At 38.2% G+C, this 11285-nt stretch overlaps 1 protein-coding gene across 1 annotated transcript in view; it reads right to left on the reverse strand.

Moving 5' to 3' along the window:
• Window positions 1-3679: 3679 nt before the first annotated feature.
• Window positions 3680-11285, reverse strand: part of LAPTM5 (lysosomal protein transmembrane 5) — a 29919-nt gene continuing 22313 nt past the window's right edge. Inside the window, exons 6-8 of the mRNA XM_072420220.1 lie at window positions 9160-9252; window positions 6566-6658; window positions 3680-4086 (exon numbers count right to left, since the gene is read on the reverse strand). Of these exons, the coding sequence (XP_072276321.1) occupies window positions 4012-4086; window positions 6566-6658; window positions 9160-9252 (261 nt within the window). The 3' untranslated portion in view covers window positions 3680-4011. The remainder of the gene's footprint in view (window positions 4087-6565; window positions 6659-9159; window positions 9253-11285) is intronic.

Below are 11285 nucleotides of genomic sequence, written 5' to 3' on the forward strand. Positions count from 1 at the left end.
CTTCAAGTACCAGTGAGGCAAGTCGTAGTCGTCCATCGCCCGCAGCTGTCACCACAGCTGTGCCTCAACAACCACGGACCACCACCATGAGCCCCAGCTCCAGAGTAACTTTCGTCCACACTTGAAACCAGGCAAAAACCCAAACAAACTTGGAACAAGTTGCATGAGCACACATTTAAAAACCCACCATCTGCTAACCTGGTGGGAACACCTCGGCAAAGCACAGAGCTCTGTGCGTTGACCTCTGCCCCAGAAGCAAGCTGATCTTCCTCTGCTGTCTTTCCTTCTTCTGACACCAATGGTCCCCATGCTGCTGCCAGCAATTTGAGTGGGGCATGTAGCCGAGCATTACAGTTTTCAGGCTCCACCAGCCATGAGAAGGAGCTGCAACGAGATCGGCTGGTGTTTGTCGCATTGCACCGGTTCAGTGCACCGGTTAATTTGTGATGTAGTCACTCGTTGGAATACCACCTCCTACATGATGCAGCGGCTTGCTGAACAACAGAAAGCAGCGGTGGATTACGTGGCAGAGTCTGTTCGTTTGAGACGCTTACAAACATTACCTTACTTCAGCCCTACGGAGTGGCTGCAAATTGAGGACTTGAGCACTGTATTGGCACCTTTGGAAGAGGCGACCAGGATGATCAGCAGGGATCAGGCCTGTGTCAGTGACACCATTACCATCATTTGCCTTCCTGGAAAAGATGATGGTGGAGCTCGGACACGACACAGAGCGGACGCTGCAGGAAGAGATGTAGTTTCAAACATCAACTCGGACATGCATGCCTACTAGACATAGTGTACCGCAAATCCAGGAAGAAGAGGAGGTGGAAAAGGATGAGGGGGAGATTGCAGGCATGGGAGAAGGGGAGGAAGGGGCAGAGGAGGATATGGAGGGTACATGGCATCCATCCACCCAAACACAAGGTGGCATGTTCCGTGGATGGCAAGACCAGGAGGAGGAGGACAACCCCGTGCTGCTGTTTGACCCACAGGAGTGTGGGTCCAGAATTCCCTCAGCTGTGGGATCTTTGAGCCACATGACAGCCTTCATGCAGGAGTGCATAGCCAAAGATCTGCACATACAACACATAAAAACAAAGACTGACGACTATTGGATTGCTACACGTTACAAGCCTGAGATAGAACAACTCATCTTGCCCCAATACAGGGGACCTAAAATGCAGCACTACCAAGAAGTGTTTGTAAGAGACTTGAGCTCAGCCTTTCCATATACCACCAGCAGCAGCAGGGATCCATATGGCAGTTCCACCAGCCATCACAGCCAAACTACCTTAAGCGGCATAGGTGGCAGCAGCAGGAGAGGTAAATTTTGATACCTCTGAATCAGAATTATATATCTTTATTTTTTGAATAGAAATACTGAATTTTTTCTTGCTTTTTTGATAGATAGCAAGTGGTATCAGAATTAAATATCTGTATTTTTTGGAGAGAAATACAGAAATGTTTATGGCTTTTCAATAGCGAGTGGTATCAGAATTAAATATCTGTATTTTTTGGAGAGAAATACAGAAATTTTTCTGGCTTTTTTGATAGATAGCAAGTGGTATCAGAATTAAATATCTGTATTTTTTGGAGGGAAATACAGACATTTTTCTGGCTTTTTTGATAGATAGCAAGAGGTATCAGAATTAAGAATCTGTATATTTTGGAAAGAATTACAGAATTTTTTCTGCCTTTTTTGATAGATAACAAGTGGTAACAGAATTAAATATCTGTATTTAATATAATATAACGCATTTTACAAAGTTATAGATAGCAGATAGGAAAAGGCAGTCCCCTACACAGCAATGTCTCCAATAGCTATGGCCCCTACACTGTCCATGTGTGGGGAAGCCTCAACCTCTTCACATTTACCAATAGTTGGAGCCTCTACAGTCTTAACCTCTTCATACTCCCACTTATCCTACACCTGTCATGTCTCCTCACAGTTGCAGACTAGAGGTCAACAGGGTCTTCTTTCCCCGCTGTTTCTACCCAAGCCCGTTCCCTTTGCTGTTGTTGGGAATCTCGTTCATCCATTCATGCGCGTAACTACTTAGATGACGAGACATTTGGCTACTTTAAGAGAGTCATAGTTACTCCTGCCGTTTACTCGTGCCTGCCCAGTACCCAGCTCTAGATGCCAGATAACAATGCCATCCACACTCCTTCTCAGGGCCCACCGCCTCCCCCTCCTGCTGTTGCTGCTGCTGCTTGTCAGTACTCCATTCACTAGAGTTGTACACTTCTGGGCTTCTTTATGATGCACTATACTCAGCTCTAGATGCCAGTTAACAATGCCATCTAAACTCCGTCTCAGGGCCCACAGCCTCCTCCTGCTGCTGCCTGTCAGTACTCCATTCACAAAAATTGTATTACAGACTTCTAGGTGGCATTGACGATGCACTACCCCCAGCTCGAGATTCCAGTTAACAATGCAGTCCCCACTCCTGTGAGGCCTATATAACTTGTAACAGAGCTGTGTAACTGGCTGATTTTTGACTCAAAGACCCCCCTCAGGGCCCTCTGCCTGTACTCTAAAACCTGAGTATGGCTTGTAAAGGAGCGGTGAAACCTGGCAGCTAATTTTGGACCTGGGGAAACCCCTCAGGGCCCTCTCTGCCTCTATTCGGAGGCCTGTATAAAATCTAGCATGTTCCTTTGACCGCCCCATAAAATGGCCTTGCCAGCAACATAAAAAAACCTTCCTGATTTTTTTTTGACTCGTACAGTGTTGAGCAATAATATTTTAGGCTGTTTATAGGGGTGACATTCTTCTCACTGGCCAGCATTGTAAGAAGCATTCCTACCAATACACAAAATGCTAAAATACTGTGAAGTGTGGATATAGTAATTATAGTAGGAGTTCCCTAAAATCAGAAAGTTATTTCAAAAGTTCCCCGCTAAAAAGTTGAAAAGTTGGCCTTGAGTTTGGCCAAAGTAACTGGCTTCAGAAAGGTGAAATATTGCAGTATCTGATTATAGTCTTTTGATCTCTCTTTACTTATTGTAATAATTATTCAGGAGATTGATGCTTATAAAAGAATTTTATTGTGAGGGTAAGGGTGCTTTAAGATATATGGTTAGTAAAATCCTTTTCTTTTTTTTGTTATCTTGTTTATCGTGTTTGCTGTTATGAGAAGAGCCCACTGCACGGTTTTATTGCATGATGTTTACAGCGCTTAAAAATATATATTTATTTTGTTTTTATTTATACTATTACTTTATTTTCCAATATGAATGTTTGTTTGTTAGTTTTCTAGTTTCTAGTTTGTGTTTAAATTATCAGTACAAATAAATATATTTTCTTATTTGTGTTTTTTGGCCTGTGCGCTGTTCTTGTTTATTCTCTAGAATATTGCAGTTATATTTTTGCTTTATGCTAGCCTTAACGATTGTTTGTGTCACAAATTGACTGTAATACTTTCACAGTGTTTATAATCAATAAGGTACTTTATTTGTTCATTTCAGAACTTCTCTGGTACTATCAATAGTCTTTTTAAAGAAAATTAAACATTAATTGCCAAATCTAAAAGTTGCTTTTGATTTCCCAAATGCTTTCTCTTGTACGCCATCAATGGCGTTGTAACAAACATAAAATGTGCCTTGTCTTCAAAGGGAAAAGTTAATATTAAAACATCACTTCTTAACTTTTAACATTATACAAGTACACATATTGTGGGTTAATACTATTTTATTGCATATTAAAGCACAGATTGCTGTAGTTTCAATAGATATTTTGCATAGTATTAAGAAGAGGGTAATTCATTCATTTTCAGTCATTCTGTTGTAATCCTGAAATTCTAAGGAAGGTCTGTTTACAAAACTGATTATAAAAAAATATGTTTGCATGCGTTGTTTTGGGTCATGTAGATTATTTTGTTTTTTGTCTTTGCATTGGAAGATTTGTACTGCTTATTGCACATTTTACTTCGGTCTCCATTATCTGGAGGCATAAAGGATGGCTCATTACTGAGGACAGAAGCTTGTTTTTGATGGCCTTATGATTTACACAGTGGAATATGGAGGTGGAGAATCTTTTGATGTTGTTTTAACAGCTTCCTCATAGGATGGGAGTGCTACCTGTAACACAAAGAAATAGCATTTGTAAGAAATTAAAAAACATCATATTGATTTGATAGCTTTCTGGATGAAATATTTCACTACTAAAATAAGTACCAAATATCTCTGTAGTATATAACACTCTCTTCTCATACGATAAGAAACTTTCCTATATGAAACAATGAGAGTCAGATATGGAGGTGGAGCAGAGTGCCCAGGAATGGCAGGGTCTATTGGTGTCTATTTCCAAAATATCTCTGAACACTTCGGTAATAGAGGCCAATTATAAGGTTTTGACGAGATGGTACCTGGTTCTGGTTAGGATCCATAAAGCGAATCCCTGTCTCTCCTCTTTGTTTTCCAGGATGTGGTCAGACTGGCACTGTACTCCATGCTTGGTGGAGATGTCCTAGGGTTCAGAGATTTTGGATCTGCATTTTCAACCCAACACACTCTGTCACTCAGGTAAACATCCCGAGGAAAATAGAGTGCGCTCTTTTTTACCAATTAGAGTTCACCCAAAATAAACTTAACTGGATAATTGTCAACCACAAATTGACCTGTACTCTTAAAGGCAACCTTAACAAGGTCTACAACACATGGGACCTGTGGTTAGATTATAATCATGTATAATGTGTAACCCATAACTGCTTACCCCCCCCCCCCCCCCCCCTATTTTTCTCCTAATTTTTTTTTCTTCAATTTAAATTCAATGTTTACAAAGGGGGTGAATGATTAAAAGGTACCTCTACCTGCCAACCTTTATGATCTCACTCTAAACTTGATATGCCTGTATACTTCACACGTTTCAAATCTGGGAATAACGCTATTTTTGTACTATTGCACTTATTTGTATTATATTTTTTATTGGCAATATTAGAAAACTACTTTATTGCCTGCTTTATTTAGACTTTGTAACCTAAGAGGTGTTAAACTATGTTTGACCTCATATGTTTATTCCACTCACACACTTCTTTTATTTATTTTTTTCTCTTTCTGTTATTCTATGCAAAGTTGTTGTGTAATGTTATTGTTTACTTTTTTGAAAAGTTCAATAAAAAAAATAAGTACCAACTAAACCTAAAACAATGTGCTGTTAGATATGCAAATATGTCAGCTGTAATAATTTATTTTATTTGAGACTTGAGCTCTAGAAAGGTCCATCAGCTTAGTGAATACAGTTAATCCGTCCTTATTTTAAATATCAATATGTTCAAGGTGTGCCTCCAATTGGAAGATTCAACTAAACAGAGTTTCACCATAACTACTTTTAAACATTTGCTTTGCAAAGTGAACATTTGTCTAATATAAAACAAAAACTATTTTTATATTTCCTAGATTCAAAAGGAATCCAAAAACTAGAAATGGACCCCCTTTATCTGAGCTTGCTATCAGGCCAGCCATCATATATTTCCTGCATTGTCTTCATTCATTCATTAAATCATTATGTACCATTTGCAAGTGCCAAACACAAACATACATTAGGGAACATTCCTTAATGTATCAAATCAGCATTTTGTATGCAAATTTAACAGCAAAAAAGATTTTCCTCTGATTTGCCATTAAAGTATTTTAGTTTTAAGGATGTGATCTGACTAGTGGTATTTTACTGCAGCACTTACTACTCCCAGGAGCCTATTGGCAAACACTGGACACCTAGGAGCAATAACAGGCTGTTACTGTTAGTTTTTTATTTGCAAGAAGCTGTAAAAGTCTAGCAGAGCAATTCCATTTTTTTCTTTTTGTATTGAAACCACCTCCAAAACCACTTGCAACGTTTAGATTTTTTTAACCAGCACAAGTTCTACTTTATAGAGGTAGCAGGGGAGGCAAACCACCCCTGGACACTACATGTAGTATCCAATAAAACACACATCGTAAAAAAAGGGGTAATGAATTAACCTGTGTGCTCCAGGCTTAATCTGAACCTGCCAGTCTGAACCCATCCTAAGTGTGGCCTAAAATAACTCCCACCCTTTTTTTTGTTGTGTCCCATTTGCAAGTTTTTAGGAATGAATTTGACCTGTTGCACAACTTAAAGTAGGTGTTTTTTATAAAAAGAGTTAATCTTAGCTGAAGAGTGATCATTGAGTGTGTGTGTGGGCATCTATAAGCTACAGTTATAAAATCTGGCTACAGTGCCATTACACTTAGCAATTTTAAATTTTCTACCACATTCATTTTTGTACTTTCATGTACATGAAACATTGAACCATTTTGTTTACAGTATTTCTGTATTTCTAATTCCTGATTCTGTAATTTTAAATAAAAACTACAACTTTTTAGCTTATCTGTGAGTTAAGTTACTGTTCTACATAATATGAAGCATCACATGAAGGCTTCTCGTGTAAGTGTTCTCTTGAGTAAGCTTCCAGGCCTTCCACAAACAATCCATGATGATATTATGTTTGCTAAGGTCATTAGTCAATAAAACTACTTTACAAATGTATTTCCTTTGCATTTATTTTATTGTAATGCCACTTATTGGGTGGCTAACTACCTTTGTGAACTCGTGTTGTTGGGACATATCTTTCTTCTTTGGTAATAGATTCAGTGACACAAAGACTTTCCAAACACAGCTGATCATAAGAGCCTGTAGACACAAGGGATAGTCATTAAAATACCACTCTACACACCACGTAAACTAGAATGTGTGTCTTACACTAATTTAGACTATGACATTTCCATTTATCTACTGTCTACTAGACTACAGCAAATATCAAGAACAAGACAAGATGTACACTGGCACAGTAACACAAATGAAGACTTCCTATCAGTCACTTTTGGCTAATGTAACATTCAAACAGAACAAAGAAATAACATTTACATTTTTTTACTTCGTACGCACTTTTAGAAGGTCCATATTTATCCAAAAAATGTGACAGATTTGTGAATCTGCTATTCACCAAACATTTTTTGGTGGAGAATCTTCCAGCTTTATTTGTTTTTAATGACACAGATTTATTTTCTACCACAGAATGTTTGTTAAATGTCAGATTCACTGCTTTAAAAATAGACCTCTTAGTTTCTATTTTCTGCACATTTGTAGTTTTTGTTTCTTTGTAATATTGGTTCATGGAATAAAATTCCATTTTAAAATTACATCCAATTGGATAAGCTGTTTATGGCAATGCACCTTGCCCCTTTATAAAGATGAGTTTTAAACTTTGGAGAATAAACTATATACAACTCATTCTTTGTTCATGTCTCTTAAGAATACCAAATTGATGCTTAATGCTGGTTGCAAATATAGGATAAAAATATAAATAATAAAATTATATTAAAACTTTATTGTCACTTCATTTAGTTCAGCTATTTACTAAGAGTTACACATATTGCACTATGAGATGTAGTTTTGAGTTTCAGTATTTGCATATTTTCCCCCATTAATGGTTCAGAAGTTCCAAAGGAACAAGATGCCAGTATGTACTGGCTGTTTTACTAACGAGTACAGTATAAAGTCTTGTATGCTAACACTTACATCTAGACTTTTTAGAGCTAAAAAATAAACATATTCTTCATGCTCAAAGACAATATTGTTGTACTGTAATGTAAGCCTGCTTGTAGACACTGATCCAAAGCACATCTAAGTTGAAAAGCCTAACTGCACATTACTGTATTTGCCCTGCTTAAAGATTATCAGGGCAAAATGGAAAAAAAAAATCATTACATCTCTAAAATATTTGTACATTTACTCATGATTTATTCCTTTATATTTACAATAAATACAAAAAAGTACCCTCTTTAGGGCAACATGGGTGCTAAACAAAAAAACAGTATACCTTTAAACACTAAAAATCCTAACAGCTGCTTGTCCATCCAACATCTGGGTTGCGGATGGGCCCTCAGTGTCGTCACATTTATCATGAGTTATTATTTTTGTTATGCCCCTTTGGCTCCTATAATCTAACATTTTTGAATGCTGGGTTTTTGAACATTTGTGTTACAATTTTAGTCAAACCCTTTGGCACCTCTCCTAACTAAGACGTAAGATGAGCACAGTTATATTTGTGTGTTGTGTGTTTCTATTCACTGTCCCTGGTGACTTTTCCAGGCCAGGCTAGGCACCATTACTATGGTGAATACAGCAGTTCATTGACCTCTGGCCTGATCCTGTTGGATGGGTTACAAAAAGGTAGGGAAAAGGATAGGCAAATATTTCCTCCAAAAACAATGAAAAACTCTATTTGTCCCTCACCAATAACAGTGGGGTATCATTCTCAAGTGTAGCTGTCAGGGAAACCTCTTTAGGAGACATTGTTAGGAACATTTCTGTGGAATTGATAATGATTTTAGTGTTAAACTCCATGCTGATATAAAAGGCACACATTAATGAAGCGTTTTAATTAATAATACGTGAGTAAACATATTCTTTAAATGCAAACAGTGAAGCAGTGCAAAGAGACAATCAGGTTTGTTACATTTATAGAATCAAGCTGACTTCTGCTCCTTTCATTGTCCACTCACATGGACAGGGAGTAGAACTGTAAGCAAAAGTAAAACTACAGCAGAAAAAGTTTAAGTTTTCTTCCCTGCTAGACTTTTCTGTGATATTGGCCAAATCTTTGTAGCTATGTTCAGCTTAATGACTGTGTTTAGAATGCATAAACAATGCTCCTGGTTGCCAGAATGTTTCTAGTGGGCAGCTTTACTGTTGTGGTCCCATCTTTATGTTTGTGTAGTTTTATGACTGTGCATGTTCAGTCTGTTGTACTATAGCTCATTTGAGATTCTTCTCAAAGGACCACTGGTGCTGCTTAGGTAAAGGTACCTAGATAGTTTTGAAGTTTAATGTCTGCATAATGTAACTTACTTTAGGTTTTATGTACATAACCGTATTTTGCTCAGTAATCTTCATCTTCTGCTGACCTTTTAATAGCATAATGCTAGACAATACACGGTTTTTATTCCAGTGAGTCCTAGGAATTCTTCTTGCACTAAGCAGCAGAGTTTATGGAGCGGGCATGGTATATATTCATCTTGCTAATTGCATTGCACTGAACTGCTGAATCGTCCTTTTCTTCTGCTCACTCCGTTTGATTAAAAAGCTTTCTGTAAAGTTTAGACATGTGTACTCAAACAGAGAGGTGTTACCTTGTATAAGATCACAGCAGCGTGGAGCAAAGTGAAGATGATCAGTCTGGTGGTATACTTCTGAGAGGGCAAGTTAATCTCTGACAAATAACTCTGAAGGGATAACGAAAAGAGTTTATTAGTATTTCATACTCTAAACTAAATTGCTAATAGTGGTCATAAATATAAATACAGGACATAAAAATAACTATACTAGAGCAGGCAGCTGGTATAGTCCATTTTATTCAAGATCAAGGCCTACTATGATTACAGTCTGAGTGAACACATAATTATAAAAGATAATTACTCCAACCATATACTATATAATGTATGCCTGTGATAGGACTTGCTGGCAGCTGGAAGGATGCGTTAAAAAATAAGCAATAAACACTGACCCAATTTGATCCCCCATTTTATTTCACTGCTGTCTGCAAACCCAGTATAGGCACTTCCCTGCATTCCCAGAAAGGGATGTAAGAGGCTAAAAGCTTGTCTTTCAGAAAAGTAAATTGTTGGATTTAAGCTTGTCATTTCAGCAATTCAAAGGAAAATGGAAAGATGGAGCTTAATGCAATATTATTTAGTGCAATGAATACGTTTAAGAAATTTTTAAAATTATAGAAGTGCCACCTGAAAAGTCAGACAAGAGGAACGTGACCTTGGCATGGCAGAGTGAGGAGGTTCTGGGTCTGGGCTCCAGTATCTCCCCCTTTACCTGGTGATCTCACCACAGTTTAGGTGTAGCATTAGCATACTGAGAAAAGAGTGGACCACCCATCCGGAGGTCTCTCTGGAAATCCAATGACTGCAGCTATTCATGAATCCTTGATGAGTAACTCAATCTCTCTGCCAGGCTGCTTACAATCAACCCCGGTAGCTGACCAATACCTGAAATCAGTCAGATCACTGAGGATGTAACAGGCAAAGCACACTGCTATAAGAGGTTCATCCAACTAGGTCCGGTCAGCTCCCACCATTAGGATCTCTCTCTGTTACAGGTGGCCTGCACAGGCGTAAAAAATAGGTGTCTATATATCTGGTTAGTACCACTCCTACCCCGTTCCAGCCATCTTTCTTCTATTCACTTTTTCCAACATGCATCTGCATACCTTCCCCAACCTCACCACATACACCTTTAACTCCTTATACCTTTATTTACACCCCTCCTTTTATAGCCCCCCACCGTTATCAGTTCCATTTTTATCCATCTCTACAAAATTGCCAGATCCTCAGTTGGAACAACAGTTGCCTTAACTTATTTAAAGTCAAGTTTTTCAGAAAATCCAGAGTACTACTTACTGACCTCCACAAGATGAAAGGCCAATATACAGGTGGCCAACTTCAAAAAAATTATCTGCCCAAAGAACTAAAGGACAGCGAAAAAATTAGCTGTCGAAGCATATTGCTAAAACATTTTTTCCTTTTACTTTGACTAATAAAACCTTTAAATTAAAGCCTTAGCCTACATTGTTAGATAGACCATGGTTGTTTGAAATCACCAATTGCGGCCAAGTGGCAAATCCCTGAGGAGACATAGAGAGCAGCCAAAGGCTGAAGAGGAAAGGAAGGTTTCTGATACTGGATTCTGCTGACCCTTGTTGTATTGCCATACCTTTGGAATTTAGTGGCTCCTAAAGATAATGCAGTGGAGTGTCTTTGGCTTTGAGCTGACTTCAGTGGATGTGTGAGGAACAAGGTCATCTTAAAGAGGATTGTTGCAAAAAATATTCTTTCTGGTAAATGCTTGTGTGAGCAATGTCCTGTGTAAAGGTCCACAGGTGCATCTTGAAGAAGGATTAGGCTAAGATCATTCAATTATTACTATAGGTGCCTATAGTAATTTAGAAATCTTTTGACAAAAGCAAGTCCACAAATGTATCTTGGACAGGATTGGGGTAAGATTTTTCATTTACTCCAGGTACCTAAAAAGCTTATGGTTCCTGTACTGGAATGCACCAGATGATCACACCACTTTTCCTTCCTATTGGTCTTCTTGTTCAACTTTCATCTGGACAACAAACATTATTATAAACTCATTGGACTCGATTTATTAAAGCTCTACAAGGCTGGAGAGGATGCCCCTGATTTATCAAGCAGAATCGGATTAACGGTCGCGCATTCGTATTAGCGATCCGGAATCGTACGCG

The sequence above is a fragment of the Pyxicephalus adspersus genome, chromosome 1, assembly GCF_032062135.1.
Source record: "Pyxicephalus adspersus chromosome 1, UCB_Pads_2.0, whole genome shotgun sequence".
In the NCBI taxonomy this organism is placed as follows: domain Eukaryota; kingdom Metazoa; phylum Chordata; class Amphibia; order Anura; family Pyxicephalidae; genus Pyxicephalus; species Pyxicephalus adspersus.